At 40.2% G+C, this 20,724-nt stretch overlaps 1 protein-coding gene and 1 long non-coding RNA gene across 6 annotated transcripts in view; one reads left to right on the plus strand and one right to left on the minus strand.

The window, feature by feature from the left end:
* Positions 1–11,763, minus strand: part of LOC140468524 (uncharacterized) — a 55,358-nt gene extending 43,595 nt beyond the window's left edge. For 4 of the 5 annotated variants that reach the window (XM_072564613.1, XM_072564614.1, XM_072564612.1 and 1 more), the window contains exons 1-6: positions 11,712–11,763; positions 7,741–8,331; positions 5,647–5,816; positions 4,181–4,331; positions 2,455–2,570; positions 521–662 (exon numbers count right to left, since the gene is read on the minus strand). In XM_072564613.1, the coding sequence (XP_072420714.1) occupies positions 521–662; positions 2,455–2,570; positions 4,181–4,331; positions 5,647–5,816; positions 7,741–7,885 (724 nt within the window). In that variant the 5' untranslated portion in view covers positions 7,886–8,331; positions 11,712–11,763. Of the gene's footprint in view, positions 1–520; positions 663–2,454; positions 2,571–4,180; positions 4,332–5,646; positions 5,817–7,740; positions 8,332–10,398; positions 10,429–11,711 lie in introns of those variants that run through there. The other variant, XM_072564611.1, reaches the window with a different exon arrangement.
* On the plus strand, positions 8,571–13,650 carry LOC140468526 (uncharacterized). Its single transcript, XR_011955676.1, has 3 exons — positions 8,571–8,733; positions 9,373–9,462; positions 13,550–13,650. It is a non-coding gene; the product is annotated as an uncharacterized lncRNA (long non-coding RNA).
* Positions 13,651–20,724: the final 7,074 nt, after the last annotated feature.

The following is a 20,724-nucleotide window of genomic DNA, read 5'->3' on the forward strand; positions in this document are numbered from 1 at the left end:
TGGTCTGGTCGCAGGTTTTGCAGTTCCTGCAGTGGCATGGAGAGGTGCCAGGCGTGTGGTGTGGGATGGAGGGGTGTGTGGACCTGACAAGGGAGTCGCAGAGAGTCTTTTTTTTGGAAAGCTGTTAGGTGAGGGAATGGAAATATATCTCGGTGGTGAGGTCTGTTTGGAGGTGATGGACATCGCAGAGAATGCTGCCTTGTATGTTGAGGTTGGTGGTTGGAAGGTGAGAGCCACGGGGTTCTGTCCTTGTTGCATTGGGAGGGGTGGGGTTCAAGGGCAGTGGCACGTGAAGTGGAGGAGATGCGCTGGAGGGCACCATTAACCAGTGCAAAAGGAAGTTGCGATCATGGAAGAAGGAGACCATCTGGGATTTCCTGAGGTAGAATTACTCATCCCGGGAACAGATGCAGCAGAGGTAGAGGAATTGACAATAAAAGCTAATCCACTCTGGAGTGCCCACATTGCATGAATGATTAAAGCAAGGCATATCCACTGCGGGAAATAAAAGTAATCTCACCGGAAACATTTTTGCTGTTTTCTTGAGCTCCATTTTGAGGAGGTTGTCGAGATGATTCTGCATTTGCTTCATCCGTAGGTTTAATGTCATTGTAAATGTCCTTACAGCATAACTTTTCAGTCATAGCATTTTCCTCTTTGTTCTGTTTGAGCATGAATACAATTTGTTAGCAATGCAATGGCAATCCTGATCTATTCTGTAGCTGCATTGCACAGAAGCAGGAATCTGGGTTTGATATCTGCTCTGGGGGACCGTTTGCGATGAGTTTGCACATTGTCCCCGTGTCTGCATTGCTTTCATCCCACATTCCAGAGATATAGATTGGTGTACATCTCTATGACTCTATGTCAGTTTACCCCAAATATCCAGGAAGGGGCGGGCTTGGTAGATTAACCACCATAAAAATGAAGATAGGTTAGGGGTCTACTCATGAGTGAAATGTGGTTCTGATGGGTTGAATTGCATATATTTGCACTGTGAGGATTCTAAGATTCTAAATTATTAGTTTGACGAGCGCGAGATGGTTTACATCACAACCAGTTCCCTTTGACTGAAACAGCCTTTAAACGTCAAATTAAAGAGAAAAAAATATTCTCAAGAAATTGGTCTTACATCTCGTATCTTTAGCATGAGAGACAGCAAGAAGATGGCACCTGTCTGATATGACCGTTAACTTTAGAAGTCTTTAGGAATCTCTGGACAATAAAACAATGTGGTAGATATGTAACTGATGTATAGAAATTCAGGAAGAATAGACGTATTTCATCTCAGAAGTGTGTGAATAATCTTTCGTTTCAGTAAATATATGGAGGAATATTCTGATATAAGGAAGGGAACAGCACAAGTGGAAAGCGCAGAGTGGTTGACAATATGTAATGAACTGCAGATTGACCAGAAAATAACATTCAATGCAACAATTCGTCCTGGGAGGCAAGGATACTGACAGGAGTTGCAATAGAACGGGCAAGTTACAAATGCAAATGATGGGGTTATTAGGACTGGACAGACCCAGTTGTTTTGATTGTAGATGAAGATCCACCACCAACTGGACAGCTGCTTAGACAGCCAGTATGTAACTACGTATTTCTTACATCACACAGAGGACAACTGGAACTATTATCAGTTTTCTCAGAAATGAAACATTGCGATTTCATGAGGCATCATTGGAAGTCAGAAAACTGGTTTGGACAGTTTTTGTTGATGAATATGTTAGTATATGCAACAACACCATCGAAGATCCAATAGGGCGAAGATCCAATATTTATTGAAATTGAGAGCCAGCCGCATTATTCTGGAGTAAAAATTAATTTATGTTTTCAGGTAAGTAGACTTGAAAGTAGACATTACGTGCGTAATGCATTGGTTCGTAACAAATTAGTAGTTACAGAGTCTCAGAGATCTGGAATTATAGAATCCCACACTACAGAAAAAGACTATTCTGCCCATCGAGTCTGCCCTGACCCTCAGAAGGGCATCAGACCCGAGCTCAAATCCACTGCCCCAACCCCAACATCTCCCAAAATCACTGGGGCTTTTACAATGGTTAACTCGCTAACAAACATATCTTAGGGGAACTACAGGGCAATTGTTCTTAACATGCCAATCCATCTATCCGGCACATCAATTCAAAACAAACAAGAGACGCTTCAACCCATCTGGTCTCTGTCAGTTGGAGGCAACAAGTTAAAAAAATCTTATCTTATGTTCCAGCACTTCGTCCATGGTTTTTAAATGCTTTGGTCTTGCTTCTCATGTAAAATGCAGCATTGTAAGGATTTATTTTCTGAGAACTGTGAGACTACTTGATGACAATGGAAATACAATAAACAATGCACATCTGGGACGTTGCACTATTGGATAAGATCCATTTATGACAAACGAAACTCCGCTTCAATTGGAATGAATGCATTCTGATGGAATGGATTTGCACTGACCTCGTCCATATCTTCTTTGATTTTTAATGTATTGTCCTGCTGTAATGCTGCATCTTTGGATTGCTGAATGTCAGCCACAGTCGCCAAAGTTGCCATATTTACATTGTTATCACCCTCTATAAAATAAAACATAATCACATCATTGCAAGATATAATGCACTGGAAACTTTAATGTGCAACAGCTCTGAACGACTGGAACATGAATAATTTACAACTGTACGAAAAAATGTCAAGTAAAACTGCTCATTAGATGCATGTAAACTTATCTATCTGCTTTGTATCCTCTTGCCGTCCACAATAAATCTTGCGAATTGATGATCTCCTTATTTAGGTTTTATTGCCAAACGTACAATTTGAAGTCATGAATTTCACTTCAGTTGACTAAATGTAAACTGTCACAAGTGTATGAATTGGTGAATTGTCACAAGTATATAAATAATCGTATCACAATATGGTAGCAGAAAACATCCATTGAAATAAAACCAAAATAACTGCAGTGGGCTGTTAAAAAATAAATAAATGCAGCAATTATTGGAAATGCTCAGTAGGTCTGGCAGTATCTGTGAAGAGCAAGCTGAGTTAAGGTTTCAGAATAGTGGTCGTAACCCTTCCAGCCAGGTCACTATCCACTCCTTTATCTATCCAACTGTTCTTTTCCCTCTTTGGACTCTAACCCCAACTCTCTTTTCCTCCTTACACCCTCCCACCACTCTATCTTCTGCGAAGAAAACGACACTTTCCGAGCTACCATCAGTTCTGAGGAAGAGTCAAACACCCCAACAGTTAACTCAGGTTTCACTCTACAGGGGCTGACAGACTGACTGAGACTTTTCAGTAACTTCTGGTTTGTTTCTGATTTAGAGCATCCGCAGTCCCTTTGGTTTTTATATCGTATAAACCAGTCCTTTTAAGTCTACTGTCCCCTATTCGCAGATGATTCTTTGTAACTCACAAGCTTCAAATCTTCTTCTACAATGGTGACACACAATATGTTTATATATCGTTCACTTATGTCTGCTATCCACCTCTTACATACCCCTCACCCACTGCCACTCTAAACTCTCCAATTGTTATCAAAAATTTCCAACCTCCTCAACACTGGATTCCAAATCTATGTCTCCTCTACATCTTCCTTCTATAATGCTCCAAGCCCACTCAAACCAGTACCTGTTGTGCGAAACACTTTTTCAATTAAGACATTATCCCCTCAGTACCTTGCCCAATAAGCATTCATTCTTTAGGCAGTTTTCATGAGACAAATAGTGTGAAAAATTGCAGGTTGACCTCATTGCTAATTCTCTTCAATGCTACCCGAGAGGGGCTGGATGTATGATTGGTGATAATGAGTGACACCAAGGGACTGAGGTAATTTCTTACACTGGCTGAGATTACAATAAAGGTCTGTTCTTCCCCATCTCTACCCTCACCTGAGGTGCAGTGACCCTCAGGTTAAACAACCACGAAGCATCTCTCTCCCTTTTGTTTTTAATAAGAAGGCAGTCCTATGCTCCGGGTGGACTGTTGTGACTTTTACCCACAGCGTTTGCCATATTTTGTCAATTAATCTTCAGTGCATACTCCATCCCAAACAAACTGGAGGAACATTAGTTCGTAATGCATTGTCTGATATGCATATCAGATCCCTCTAGTCCTGAGGGGAAGGTTATTTGTATAAAATTGTACATATTGCTGCAAATATGATTTCAACTGGAAAATAAAAACTCACCAGGGCCAGTTGTATTTCTGTCATTTTGATGCCCGCAATTTTCTTCCAGTCCTGGAGGAACCTCCTCAAACATATTATTTGTGGTGCTGACATCCTCATTGGAACTATCACTACTGAATATAGTTTCCATGTGTGCATTTTCCTCTTGGTGCTAAGTAAACAAAATTTGAATAGATGACCTATGCCAAAACCTTTAATTTCTGAACTTGTTCAGCTTTACATGTTCCCACCCACTGCAGCCAATGACAATAAATCTCTCTGATCGAGTTTATACAGGTAATAAAGAAACGAACCATACTGCAGATTGAAATTACAAATTGTGTTTAAAACCTTGATGACATATGGTGTTCAGAATTGTGCACAGTTCATCAAATTACACCTAGTCTAACTTGTGAAGAGTTGCATATTATTCCTTATTTTGCAACCCAGTGACATATATAGGAACAGACCGCAAAAAATGCCCAGTTAGATAAGCAGTAAATTGCGGTTATATGTTGCATGGGAGTAACAATTTTCATGTTACATGTTTCCCTAAATTCAGTCATTCGATTGGTCTTTTTACATTGACGTTTGCAGGTAATCTATCAAACTGAGATTTTGAAATGTTCTCAATCCTAACAATTCCAAGTCATTTACATGCTCCCCTCACTATTTTCGGTAATGACACCTCTAAAGGACAAAAATGTCTGCCACGTGTGACTGAAGGGGCCTCTTTTTGATCCTTAAACATGTCAAATGCATAACTGGAGCATAGTACTGGATTTGTGTCTTTAATATTCTTCTCTGCCGCATCACTGCCAAGCCTTTGATATTCTAGAATGAGACTCTGGTTTATTTTTCAGTTCGATGAGCTGAATAGTCTCTTTCCACTCGAGAGATTCTACGATTCGAACGCAAACAGGATTCAAACAATACAGAACATAGCTTCACAATTTCGAACCTTAGTTACTTCACCATCTGTGGAAACATCCAATCCATTCCCCAATGGCTTCATGTTGAATCCTCCTTCGCAATAATCAGTTTGGAATCCAATATTAGAAAGAGTAACAATAGTCATGTCCACTAAATACAATTCCTGGGAGTTGAGATTTTCAACAAACCATGAACTACAAGTACAGGTGGCTTGATGCCAAATCGATGCATGCAGGTGCAACAGACTTGACATATACCAGTTCCATTATATCAGTCTAATTCTCGTTCTTCATGACGTGTCAGGATGAAGGATGAAAGAAGGATGAAGCACCGGAGGAAGGTGAAGACTGATCGATAACTTTAAGGGGCCTGGAGGCTGAGGGATGAATATTTCGTATGCAAAATATCACAGTGGATAGACTCACAAACCGGAAAGTTTGTTGTATTATGTTTACACCAAGAAATAAAACGTGTCACATAACATTGCTTATACGCAGATGATCTCAGTCGGTATGATTTGAGAAAAGGACAAGATACATTTATGTTAAACCTACCTCCAATTCTCTCTCAGTGAGTGCATTTTGTTGAAGCTGATTTGGATGCATACTGTTCACAGGTTCCTCAACATTTTCAGATGGACCGCCCTGTTGTCTCTCTGAATCTTTGGTCAGCTCAGTGTCAGGAATCGTTGACTCAATGGGTGCAGCTGCAGCATTATAGCCCACTATAAAATAAACATTGTGAAAAATAAAGCTGGAGAGTTGTAGGACATGGCAAAGCATTCAAAAATCATATATTCATGAACATCATGTGCTGCATGAAAATGTTCATGACTTCAGATTTCAGAACACAGTGAATGCAAGCCAAATGACTTGTGTTCACGATATAAATGCGTCCTAACTTACCTACATTCTATTCTCCAACTCCACTCTGCCAACATCCAAATTCATTTCTAATTTTGTCATTTGCTTATCAAATTTGCATAAAACTTTAAGTGCATATACGTGTCATAGATAACTCTCCCCATGACTGGATGCAACCTTTGCATGGACATAAAATGACGAATTGATAAATAGTCACAGTGGATTGTGGCGATGCTAGTGGGTTTGCTTCCAGCACTTCAACTGGCAGGATTTTGTTGGCACCTACTTGCCTCTCTATGAATATAATTCCACACATTTCTCCCTAAATGTTCTCCCTCAGCTTGAACCTGTGGCCTCTTGCAATTGACGTTTCCATCCAAATAAATCTCTGAAATTCCACCGAATCTACGCCTGTCAGGATTTTGATGACCTCCATCAGGTCGCCTCCTCAGCCTCCATTTTTTGAGTGAAAACAATCCAAGTGTATCCAATTTCTCCTCATAACTACAGCCGTCCAGACTGGGTCATATGCTTGTAAACCTTTCCTGCACCCTCTACACACATGTCCTTCAGGCATATTGGCATCTAGAGCTCAACACAATATTCCAGATTTGGTACGACAGAAGTTATGTAAAGCTGTAATATAACTTGCCAGCTTACATATTCAATGCCCTGGCCAGTGAGTACAAAATCTTTTGTATAATTTCTTGACTGCCTTGTCCAATGGTGTTACCACTTTCAGGGGTCTGTGGACCAGTGCACTCAAATCGGTCTGTATGAAAATACTCCAAAGCGTTCCGACATTTACTGTAAAAAAATCTTAATTAGATCTTTCAAAATGCATCACCTCGCCTGTGTCTGGATTTAACTCCATCTGCGATTCCTTTCGCCAAATTTGCAATCTTTCTGCATCCCACTCTATCCTTTGACAATCTCCCTCATTATCTGCAACTGCATCAATTTTGCTGTTAACCACAAACTTATTAATCAAACCACCGACATTTTCCTGCAGAATATTTGTGGATATTACAAACAGCAAAGGTCACATCACTGATCCCAACGCAACGCCATTGCTTACTGATCTCCATTCCAAGAAACACCCTTCCACTATTCTCTGTCTTTCACGACCATCTAGCTGGCTCAGCATGGAGCCCAGGAGACTCTACCTTCTGTGCCATCTTGCCATGAGGCATCTTATTAAATGCCTTGCTAGAGTCCATGTAGACAACAACCACTACCCTTCCTTAATCAATCATTCTCGTCGCCACCTCAACATGAACTCAATCAAGTTAGTGAGACATGATCTTCCCCTCGCAAAAGCATGCTGTCTATCACGAAAAGGTCCATTCGCTTCCAAATATAAATAAATCCTGTCTCTCGCCATCTTTTCTAACTCATCCCAATCATTTCGTCTGCCCAATGTGCCTAAGATATGACATTCCTTAACAGTCTGTGCTTAACAGTCTTTGCAAAATTCTTCATTCCAAGTTACCATTTACAGTCATGTGGCAGCTTGCTCCATAATAACCGAAACAGAGGCAATTTGTTTACACTCTTCATTCAGAACCCAGAAACAGCACAATGCCTGACCAGGCTTACGTTCAACAATTGGCGAAGAGACACAATATGAATGCTAAGCATGTCTAACGTGTTAAAGTCTCAGTTAGCCCATTAAAGTAACAATAGGTTACCTGCCTCAAGAAATTTGCAATTGGAAGAGAATATGCTGAGACAAAAAATAAACAGCTGTTTGGAATATCAATTTAGCACAAAAAAAATTCTTACAACTTCTTGGATTCTTGTTTAGTCCTTCATCTTCCAAGTATAAGTGGTCATCTTTATTGACGATTTCTGTGGGGTTTTGGTCATTACTATGCACAGGTGGCATAACAGCAATCCGTTCCTCGCTTCGATTCGACATTTCATCCATTCTTTAGATTTTGACAGTCCTGTTGTTTGTAGATCTATTGGTTTGAAAAGTGATTGAGTGATATCTCTTTGAGCAGTTTCAACTTTGAGCATTTAATCTCCCTCAGACGTTGATCTGCACTGATCAGTTCCTACATGTGCAATCTACATGTCATCCATCTCCATCAATATATTTCCTCTAGGAAAAGCAAATCGGGGCAAGTTTCCAACTTCTTCACTTAAAGAGAAATGTATCGGTCAATGAATTGTTCATCCAGGCTGTGATGTGGGCAGACACAATGTTCAGAACCTCCACCGAGTATCACGTTGACTGTGCCTCTGACGCTATTAGTCTAAGTGTGAAAGAGGCAGAAGTTTTTTAAATTTGATTTTCATTTTTACTTTCAATTTCTGAGTCCCACATTGGAAAGTGTCTTGTTCTGAAATAAGGATGCCAGGAAGAAAATTCTGTAAAGTAAAAAACAATATTCACGATTGGTGTGGAAAATCGTGCTCTCTTTATGTTTTATTTGAAACTGGGCTTTCAGAACCGTCATGGGGAGGCGGATTAGCCTTTGATCCTATTCATTGTGTAACAGTTTCAAAGGGTCGATTACCCTCAGCCCCGTTGCTGTTTACTTTGTTCCACCAGTAGGCTTTGCATGAAGCTGCCACTGCATTCAAAGAGACATTTCCCTCTCGTCTGTCTGCTTCCAGCTCTGCAGACAGTTTTCAGTGATTCTCTGCACACAGGATGACGGAGTAAGGCACTGTCAGGGAGTGGGAGGATTGATGAAGAAGCGGAAGGGGATGAGAGTCTCCACACGGGGGAGAAACAATCAGAACCAGGCGGCACAGGGAAACTGCCAGGTGAGTGCGTGTGTAGGTGGTATGGGTGTGGGGAGGGCGAAGTTGTATGTGGTGGTGTTGTGCAGAGGAGTAATTGTAACGTGTGGGAGTGTGGTGTCGCGTGAGTGATATGTGTTGGTGATATTGTCAGAGGGAAATGGTGTACAGTAGTGTTGAGGTGAGGGGAGGAGTGGTATGCAGTAGGGAAGAGAGGTTTAAGAAGTGCTGGTTGTTGGGAGTGGTGAAGGGGTTGAGGGGATTTGTATTAATAGTTAAGCCGCTGGTTAAGTTTTTTCTATTTATTCTTTTATTTCAGTATAAATAAGAAATATATTGTTTTAGTCTCCCACATTCCATTTCAGTCTCCCTGAAATTAAAGAAAAATCTGTCTATGTTATCGAGTATTTAGAATAAGGAACATGATAAATTACATTAGGACCAGGCAACAAGCTTGTTAAAATGAAACAACAGGCACAAACTGAGTTATTAACTGTTACTGTGGAGGCTCTTACTGAGGTCTTGGTGTTGAGTCATTGCAATAAGTGAAATGATTCCTCTGGAATTGTGGTTGATGTAATATGTTTAATCAGAAATGTTTCTTTGGTGTTTTACACTTCGAGAAATGATCTGAGAAGTGAATCTCTCAAATCCTAAATGCAGAATGGTCTTCGAGGGAACGTTCTTTGTGACTCAGCTTAGGACAATCAGGATAGAAAAAAAAAGAATCTTGGAATTAAAAGCTACACAAGGGTGAGTCGAAATTGCAACATTAAACGTGCTAACATTCTGAGTACCTGTGATGTGTGGGTTACCATACATCATTACCACGGATTGGAGAACTTAGAAGGAGAAGAAACATTTTGCCCTTCTTTATAAAGTCATTTTTGTTAGATCATAGGAATGGGAGTGGGCCACTCTGCCTCTTATGCCAATTCCTCCATTCAGGGATGATGTGGCTTGTCTCTGATCTCACACCACGTACCTACCTTTGGCCCATTTCTCTAAATCCTTCTGCTAGCACAAACTTCTCTATCACCGTTTTAAAATTAAACAATGATCCAGGATCCACTACTATGTCTGGAAGATAGTTGTAAATCTCTACTACCCTTTGGGTTTACAGATGCTTCCTGAACGGTCTCGTCCTCATTCTCATATTATTCCCCTGGTTCTGAAAGCCCAAAACAGTGCAAATAGTTTATTTTAATAAACCCTGCCTTTCCCTGACATCATCTTGATTTGATTAGGTAATCTATTACACTTCTAAATTCCACCGAAAACATTTGTGTAAGCTTTCCTCATAAAATAACCACTGGCATAAATGTGTAATTCTTGGAAATCCTTACTGGACTCCCTCCAATATATTTCTATGGTGAGGTGTCCAGATCTGCTCACAGTGCTCCAAGTTTGGCATAAATCGTGTTTTGGATAAATATAGCATAAATGCTACACTTTACTATTCAAATCCATTATATAAAAAGGCCAGTATTCCATTAGCAAACTTCATCATTTTTCTACAGCTTTTTGTGGCATTTTTAACATCTATGCACCTGAACACCAAACACTTTTCGGAAATACATACATTTATCAAGAAAGTACAGGAGAAATTGAGAATCAAAAAGATGTCGCTGTAAAACATCCAAGAAGCAGGATAATTGACATATCGTACAAAAGCTCTTGGAAACTTACCTCATTCCTGATGAAGGGCTTATGCCAGAAACGGCGACTGTGTGGCTCCTTGGATGCTGCCAGGCCTGCTGTGCTTTCCCATCTAGAGTGTACCCTGATCCATCCTTTTCCAGTCCAAAATAGATAAACTCACACTTGCTTATATTGAACATCATCTGTCACTGTTTTTCACATTCTCATGGTCTATCAATATCACTTTTTTAACATTGTGCTATCATGCATACTGTCTTATAATACTGCCTAACACTGTGTCCTCAGCACAATTGGATCTGACTTTTTAAGCCATTATCCAAATTTGTAATAAATGAAATAATAAATGTGTCCCGAACGCAAATCTTTGAGAGACACCGCTGGTCAACTCCTGACAATTTGAAAAACTACTCATTATCTCCACTTTCTGCCATCTGCGATTTTCCCAACCGTTCTGTGAGCTTCTACCTGCATAGGACTTTCTGTGAGACATTATTGAATACTTCTGGAAGACCGTACAAACAACAAACATACACATTCCCATGTACACTAAATTAGTCATCAATCCAAAAAAATGATTAAGTTTTATTAGGCATGACCTAACTGTCACAAGTACATGATGGCTCTCCGTGATTGACTGAAAATGTTTGGGGTGCCCCGGGACCACATCTTTGATTATAAACTTTAACAATTTCCTCACCATAGATCTTAGGTAAACTGATCGGTAATATCCTGCTTTATGTCTATCAGCCTTCTGAAAAAGCAAATTGACAGGTACAATTTTGCAATCTAGAGGGACGATTCCTGTGTCTCGAGACCACTGAAACCCTATAGTCAGGACGGTTACATTGTGCTCCCTCCCCACCCCCACTTTGTTTAGCACCTTCAAATGAATTCACCGACAAGTCGGAATGAGATTAGAGGACGATGTGAATGATATGTTGGTCAAGGAGGTAGCCAGGCATTCAAGTCAAAATTTACTGTCACTACTTCTCGTTACTGCTGTTTGAAATGATAAATGTAATGTCTTAGTATAACTTATGTATTGAAGTCAAATTTGAATCTTCTGTGAGAATTTGTGAAAATGTCAACTTTCCAAACAGTCATAAAAAGACCATACAAATATGGCCACTCGTCATTAACCTCAAAGAATTTTAACCTCTGCAATAGTAAGTGTGAAGAGTCGCAGTCAAGGAGGGTTAGAAAAGATGACAAAGCAATTGAACATTTAGAACAAAACCTAAGTTCACTGGATCTTTCAAATGCAACACAGAAGATGCAAATGCAAGAACAGGATTTTGGAAGAAGCAAATACGAATGAATTAGTGCAGGTTTCTCCTTACTTGACAGATAGATACTTTTTCTTCACTGCAGATTCCTTTTTGGTCGCTCTCATGCTCGTGCAGAAAGATAATGAAAGTAGTTACAATGCAATGATTCCGACGAAACTCTGTTGAACAGGTTCAAAGTACTGCACCACCTTTCGACGGAATGATAATCAAAAGGAAGCTTTCATTGCGTTTGCAAAACATTAATGAGAGTTCAGGACGATACTGAACTCCTAATCTTGGTATCAGTCAAATAAATAACTGAACTTTGTGAACGGGCAGATCCATTGTTGCTTCATGAAAGCAATAAAAAATCTTACTGGAGATAACAATTGATTTGTTTTCTCGGGAGTAAAGACAAATTAAAAATATAGGAGCTGGGAGGATTAGTGAACGTTAGAGGAGCAGATTAGTTGACGTTTGTCAGTTAACTTTGATCTTTGTCTCGGCAATCACTGAAGAAACTGGGAACGAGGTTTCAGTTTACAACTTGTTTCAACTTCAACAATCTGTTAGAATTCTTAGAGGAGGTGACAAGCAGGTAAAACCAAGAAGGTAACATTGATTATCAGGTAGATATCTACCTGAACTTCTAGAAGGCCTTCTAAAAAGCTACTGAGTAAAATAATTGTCCACGGTGTTAAAAGCAAGGCATTCGAATGAATAGAAGCTGGGATGGCGGGCACAACGCACAGATTGGGAATAAAGGGTTCCTTCTCAGAACAGTGACCGGTGACTAGTGGTCTTCCACAAGGTTCAGTTTTGGGACCACAACTTTTCACTTTATACATTAATGATCTAGATGGCGGAACCGAGAGCATTCAGGCTAAGTTTGTAGATGGTGCAAAGGTTGATGCGGGGTCAAGTAATGTTGCAGAGGCGGGGAGGTCACTGAAGGATTTGGACAGGTTAGGACAGTGGGAAAAGAAGTTGTAGTTGAAGCACAACATGGGGAAGTGTGAGGTCATGCACTCTGGTAAGGAGAGATGGACTATTTTATAAACAGGGAGAAAATTCGGAAATTGGAAGTGCAACCAGACTTGGGAGTGAAATTCACGATTCTCTTAAGGTAAACTTTCAAGATTAGTCGGTATTTAGGAAGGGAAATATTTAATAAAGGACGAATATATAAAAGCAGGGATGTACTTCGGAATCTTTATAAATCTCTGGTGAGACCACATTTAGAGCATTGTGAACAATTTCTAGTCCCATATCTCAGGAAGGATGTTCTGGTCCTGAAACAGGTCCAAATAGGGTTCATGAGAATGATTCCAGAAAGGAAAGGTTTAACATATGAGGACTCTAGGACCATACTTAATGGAAGTTAGAAAGATGAGGGGGTAATCTACTTGAAACAAACTGAATGGCCTGGACAGAATGGACGTTGACTACGTGTTTCCGTTGTTAGGAGAGACTAGGATCTGAAGGCACGGCCTCAGATTAAAGGGAAGACCTTTTCTAAAATGGAGATAAGGACAAACTTCTTCAGCCAGAAAATGGCGTAACTATGGAATTCATTACCGCAGAAGTCTGAGAAGCTTCGGTCATTGAGTATACTGAAAACAGAGATAGATAAGGAAATCAAAAGTTATGGGGAGAAGGTGGGAGAATAGGCTTGAAAAACCTATTTGTTAAAAACAAGGACTGCAGATGCTGGAAACCAAAGTCATGATTAGAGAGGTGCTAGAAAAGCACAGCACGTCAGGCACCTATTTGCAATGATTGATTTGTGTAGTAGATTGAATAAAATGAATGGCCAAATTGCTGCTCCTGCGCCTTCTTGCATTATGGTCTTCTTTATGCAGCTCCTGTCAAAGAATTTACTAATGAACTGTATTCCTCTTGTTTACTAGTTGCAAAGAATCGTAACCAAGTCTTTCTGCGGGAGTAAAGGGCTGGACCAGACAATGAAGAGAATGCATTTTATGTACCCCCTGCAATTTCTGATTCTATTAAACAGCTAATTCAGAAGTAACTGTTTCACCAAGATGTTGAAAATGTGAAATTACTAACTCCTTTAATCCAAGGGGGCACAGTGACTCACTGATTAGTACAATTTCCTAACAGCACCAGGGATTTTTGTTCCATCCCACTCTTGGGCGACTGTCTGGGTGGAGTTTACATATTCTCCCAGTATCTGCATGGGTTTCCTACAGGTGACAAACTTCCTCCCACCATCCAAAGATGTGCAGGAGTTCCGTGCAGAGGCTATGCTAAATTACCCATAGTACTGCAGGGTGTGCACATTTGGTGCTTCACTCATGACGAAATCGAAGTATCCAGGGATGGGGAAGGGAGATGAGTCTGATTGGGATCTTCTTTGCAGCATTGCTGTGGAGTCATTAGGCCAAATGACCTGCTTCCACACTGTAGAATTCTGAGGATTACAAAATAAGTTTTGCCTGTTTCAAGCATACTGCCATATCAGTTGATCCAGTGGATTTTGAACGATTTTTTTCCAGACATTGGAATGGTTTAGGCTTTGACCGTGGTACGTGGAATGTAGAAGTGTACAGCACATAAAGGATCCTCTCACTCCGCTGGCTGTGGAGAGGACTTTAATAGTGATTACACCTTTCTTATTGGTAAGTCCTATGGGTATGGCCTTTCCTGATGATCCCTTCAATAGGCCTTTTCTCAGTGCTCCTGTGGCATTCTTCTCCATCCTTCCATAACCATCTCCATCACACGAGAAGCATCTAAATTCTGAGACACTGAACAGCTAGTCCAGCATTTCATACCAAAGAGTTTCTGTAATGGCTACCACATTGTATTTTGATACACTAATAGATGCTCGAAGCTCTCTGATTTACTGTTTCACGCCGTGTATTAAAATGAATGCACTTCAGATCACTAGTCGCACTAAGTTCATCAACCTGGTTCTGTCCATTCTACCCATGAGATATAATCGATTCAACCTTCTCTTCTTTTCTCTGCAGTCACTCCACATACAGAACCAATGCTCTGGTTCCTACATCCAACACTTGTTTAACTGTCCTATCTGACAGCCGCAAACCTTACTGTCAGAGTATTGATGCCACTGCAGGTTTACTGCAACACATCCTGTGTGTATTGCTCTCTCTCTCTCTCTCTCTCTTTCTCCAACCCCCTCCCACGCCCCCCACCATTGTCCAGAAGAAATCCCAAAGATTCAGACATCTGATCCCTTCCTGCTATACCAGCCCTTTCGCCCCTAGTTCACCTCTTTTTTTTTATCTGACCTCATTCGCACGTGTCACTGAGACTAATCCCAAGATCACATCTCTACATATCACAAGATAGGTATGGCATTTTCACCTTCTGCTTATGTTAGAATTTATTGCACCTAATCAGCCATAAAACACACATACGTGTCAAAGTGCACATACTTTTTCACTGTAAGATAAAAATGCAGTTTCCCGACACAGTGGTTCAGTGGTTAGTACAGCTGCCTTACGGAACCTGAGACCCAGGTTCAATTCCAGCCTCAAGTGACTGTCTCCGCGGGTCTGCCTGGGTTTCATCTGGGTGTTTCAATTTCATCCCACACTCCAAAGATGCTTCAGTTAAATGAATTGGTCACGATACATTGCTCATTGTGTTCAGTGATATTTAGGTTCGGTGCATTAGTCATGGGAAAAGTCGATTAAGAGTTTAGGGGGATGCTTCAGGAGGGTGTTTGTGCACTTTTTGGGCCAAATTGCCTGTTTCCACGGTCTAGGGTGGCTATTATTCACTTGGCAGTCTGATGAAATAAACTTCAGAACTTTAATAACTTTTGAGGGATAAACGACAGACCGAATCAGCAACAACTCTTTTCAGAATAAACTTTCCTGGATGAAAAGGAATTGGCTAAACTGTTTTAAAACAATTAAAAGCAACATGTCAATTAACCATTCCTGACTAAAAAGGGGCAAAGCTTCATAAACGAACTGTTTCCTTGGAGGGCAGAGGGAACAACTGCTTGATAACCTGCTGCCTCCGGAAAATGGGGAATTAAGATTACCAGCCGATGGAATGTTCTGAGGGAAAGGGGTAATGGCAGGACAGGATTTGGTTTGAACAGACAGCTACCATCGAATATAAAAAGGAACAAGAAACCTACTCCTGACAAGAAAGCCAGCTATAAAGTTGACTACTCCAGAAGACTAGTCATTATTGTGGATGGACAGAGCGAAAGAGCCATTAATAATTGTCACACCATTAATCACACAATAGTCAATTTGATGTTAAACTTTCATGACTGAGGGCGGTATTTTGTTTGCTACATGCACTAAAGTTTAAATCATTGCTTCAGCACTTGATTGTCTTTGGACTTCTGAATAAGCAGATAAATTAAAGCTGTATTGTCGTAATTTACACACAATAATATTCACCATACCTACTTATAACCACTTTATATAATCAACTATTGTTATGGACTAGAGTCAAGATTGTGGTACTGGAAAAGCACAGCACGTCAGACAGCATCCAGGTGGCAGGACAATCAATGTTTTGGGAAAAGCCCAACATTAGGTATATGCCCGAATTGTAGATTCTCCTGTTCCTCGGATGCTGCCTGACCTGCTGCGCTTTTGTCAGCACCACAGTCTCGACTCTCATTTGCAGCATCTACAGTCCTCAAATTCTCCTATTGTTATGGGCCAGGCCAGCCACACTCAAAATGATTTGAAGAAGGAAGCCAGGATTCTGACGTTTTCTTACTTTAAAAGCAGATGTGAGGTTGGTGTTCCACGTGTGATACAGCTGCTCAAACCATTCAACTTTAAGACAAAACAAAATTTGCTGGATCACTATAGATGAAACATGAATATATGAAAGCTGAGATTTGAATTACTTAACTATTAGTAATTGTAACCGATCCATTGCAGTAACTAGTAGGAATTCACTGTTCCAATCCAGTGACATCTAATAAACACACCCCATGGCAAAAAGGTAAATTCAAACACAGATTCTTACAGGCAGGAGGGAACAACTTCTAGGGAGAAATTTTAGAGTAAGTTAGAGGAATTTTTACTTAAGTGTTGAACTTTCCTGGATTCACGCATCTTTCAACAGCTACAGCTAAAAACAAGCTAGAGGAATCTGAACTGGGAGAACTGGCCACTCTCTTGTCATTGTTAAACTAGACACTTCAGTAACTCATCCTTTACAAAATCTTCAAAAGAAACACGGACAAAGTAACCCTTTGAAAGTGACCGCATCGTCACACGATCCATCAGATATGTTCACAATCAGACCAAATCTGTTTGCCCAAACACTTTATAAATGTGAATAGACTGATAAATGCCACAAAATTTGAAAACATAAGTCACTAGAAAAAAAAGTGTACAAATACTCTGATGATACTTTTTAGAGAGAGATAGCTTTAACGTCTGTGTCCTTTATGAAACACAAAAGCATTCCCTTACTCTTTAAGAAAGGAAAATCTGGAAAGGTGGTTTTAAAAAGCACAATGCGAATACATGCATTTTGCAATGCTTTCCATATTTCTATTAAAGTTGTCCTCGCAGACATTTGCTTACGTTTTTCACTGACTGCATTTCTCACATTCTATCAAAGTTAGCAGTTTCCCATTTAAAAATTCCTACTTGCCATTGCTCCCTGCTTTTCGCTATTAAATAAAAATAATCGAAAAAGGAAATGGATTTGTCCATTTCAACGTTTTCACTGCTCCGCCTTTTAATATGATAAAGGCTGATCATCCGACTCCAACCTGTTCCTGTTCTCTTCACGCACAGGGGGTCCCAATTTATGGTCATACCACGTGCAAACCTTCGTACTTATGAACATGATCCCATTGTGTGGGTCACTAAGTTAAGATTGAGACAAGAGAGTTGTGAATCTTCGCCAAACAGTTATGTGGGGGAGTGTCCTTATACACATTGAAGGCTGAGATATATCTTTGATTATTCGGGGAAACAAAGTTTCCTGGAAAAGGTATGAGGATTGTCAGATGTTCTACAATTATATTCAGAGCAGGCTTGAAGAGTCAAGAGTGTCGATAAGTTTGGAACTTGAAAAGGCACAGCAGGTCAGGCACCGTCCAAGGAGCAGAAGAGTTTTGGGCATAAGCCCTTCATCTAGAAGGGTTAAAAAGCTTGTCTCTGTGCCTATTTCTTCTGGCCTTATGATGTAAAGTATTTTTCCAGTACTTGACCTACAGCCTTGTATGATTTGGCATCACAAGTGTGAATCTAACACCCTAACAAGCAGTGAGTTCCAGATTCCCACCAGCGTCTAACTGAAATCGTTTTTACTAACTTTCCTTCTAAACATCCTGCACCTGACTTTAAATCAATGCCCTAATGTCAGTCATCATTACAACAACGGAGGTTATTTCTTCCAGTCTACCCTCTCTGTGCCCGTTTTATTTTAATCCTTAGACAGAACCTTCTAAATGCACAGCGACTTCCTTTTAAAGGGCAGCAGAAGCATAGGAATACCACCACCTGCAAGTGTGCATCAATCCATTCACAATCTTGAGTTGGAAATATATCACATTGCTAGAATTCCTTCACTAAGGGCATTGCATGACATAACACAAAATGTGGTTTTTCAACAGTTTAAGAAGGAAGCTCCTAACATTCAAATGGGGACGGGTAATAAATGCTGGCCTGCGTCCTATAAGTGGATTAATAAGACATCTCACTCATGTATATTCAGTGGAAATCTGCATTTCACCTGTTGATGTATGCTCACCTGGACAATATGTAAATTCAAACATGAATCGAAGCCAGACATCTATTTTCACAAGGAAATTTTGTTTCACTTCCACTTAATGTTTAGGCAATCTTGGAATCAAGGTCCGAGGAGTTAGCAATATTTTCTTCAACTCTTCTCGAAATTTTCTCTGAGTAGCTGCATAGATGCATGTATTTAGTGATGAACTCAAATGTTTCAGATTAATTTCGACTTCGTTGGCGATATATCAAGGGGCTGAGTCGTCATCTCTATAATGATTGGTGTTGGTCATTATGGTCATTAGGAAACTCACAGCAGCCGTCATCCAGAGCAATATAAACCTGCTTGATACAGTGAGGAGTAAAATGATTGACTTCTTCTGGCTCTCCATCTCAAGGTCGCTTTGTGCCCTGCTGTGGTGACCTCTGAGTTCCCTGCACACTCTGCTAGCCACTAAAATCCAAGTGATGATCAAAGAGTTTAATAAAATGATTACAGCAAACGGAAGCAGGACGAGCATCATGCTGCGAAATCAAGATTAAGGTAATACAACAGGCAAAGATAAGAAAGCTCCATTTGCCTAACAGCCCCCCTGCAAATTACTAAGCGTTTGTTCTGCTTCATAGACAATGTCTTTGACAACAATAAAAATGGAGAAAGCCATTATGCTATTATGCTGTTTCTCCCTGTGCAATACTTTAATTTAACCATTTGGTTGCATATAGCAATGAATCTGTCAAACGTAAAAGTGACCACGAAACAGGTAGATAAATCAAGGGCAACATTAGTCAAATACAGAACAACCCTGCACACATATCTGAGGGATAGGAATGAAAGTGGAAAGTGGTAACTGAACATATAATACAATATTACGTTGATGATCATGACCAGTCCACCCGCTGTTGTCAAAGCCACCATACATTTCGACAGGTCACCGTTTCTCTGTCAGTAAATCGTGATTGTGAACAGGTTTGCTGTAATGAAGACAGAATTAATAATCAAGCTTATATTTCTGATTGAATTGCATTTGTAACTTCCTGTGATAGAACAGTTTACTCAATATACAGTTTAATCAGCTGAATGAAGCATGTTTAGAACAGCATTTTAATTGAAACCATCATCTGGGAAAGCTTTCCATGGGAATAATTAGCTTCTCCAAACATTCACAATGCATATGGTTATAAGAATGCCTGGAGTTCTACAAACTAACTTTCAAAGCAAACATTGACAAACCTATGAAACATTTGCACATAAAAATTCTGAATACACCTGTGTAGTTCAAGACTTTGTTCTTAGAATGAATTACTATATAAGGCTCACACTTGGCAAACAGGTTAGTTTACCAAGCATGCACAACGAGCAGGGAGATAGTTAACACCACAATAAAATACAAAGTACAGTGTCTTACCGGGAACACAGATCGGATAGTATATCTCCTTGATCTACAAAAGAGCCTTTTCCCCATTTTCCAGAGAAGATGGCAGATTTATTTTCAGCTGAATGACTTCACTTAGTGCACAGCAGAGGCAATGACAGAGTACCAAAGTTTATACACAAATTCATCCACTAGTGATGCAATTGGTTCACAGTCATTAAACAAACGATCTCCGCGTAGGTGTTCTTTTGTGCCAATGTACATTAAGAAAAGCAGGTTAGTTGTTTGTTTGACTGTAACATGTTTCTTTTTTCTTAAAAAGACAATCTCACTCTAACTTATCGACGTAACTGAAAGTAGATATGCTCAATGCTTGGGTTGAATACCCCTCTGAAAAGCAGTTATTCGCAGACCACATTAAACCCAATATGTCACAACATTTCCCTGGACTGAGTCCAATTCGTCCACATTTTGTCGACAGGGAGTCAGTCAGGTCCTCCAGCACAGGAGATAGATGCAACATTGACCATTCTTTTTGATGCCCTGCTGTATCCTACATGAGATACATTCGGTCTACATTCACATTGATATCCACATTGATTTTGTTTCAAACGTGTCACATGCTTAATGTTTTACTGTTGACCAAAACCTAAATTGGAGTCCCATTACCTACGGCGGCTGTAAGAGTATCACAGAGGCGAATACAGTGATTAACTTACATCCTGATTCCCCAAATCCTGTCCACCAGCTACAATGCACACGTCAGCAATGTCACAGAATACCCCTCACTTACCTGGATGTATGCCTCTCCAAGAAAACTAAAGAAGCTTGTTAACATCCAGGACAAGGCAGCCCACGTGATTGACACCACGGTCACAAACATTCCCTCCCTCTTCCACCAAAGCTCAGCACCAGCAGTGTGTACCATCCACAAGATGCACTGTAGAAACTCATCAAATTTCCTTACACAACATATGCAAAACCATAATC

This window comes from Chiloscyllium punctatum, chromosome 47 (assembly GCF_047496795.1).
Source record: "Chiloscyllium punctatum isolate Juve2018m chromosome 47, sChiPun1.3, whole genome shotgun sequence".
Taxonomy (NCBI): domain Eukaryota; kingdom Metazoa; phylum Chordata; class Chondrichthyes; order Orectolobiformes; family Hemiscylliidae; genus Chiloscyllium; species Chiloscyllium punctatum.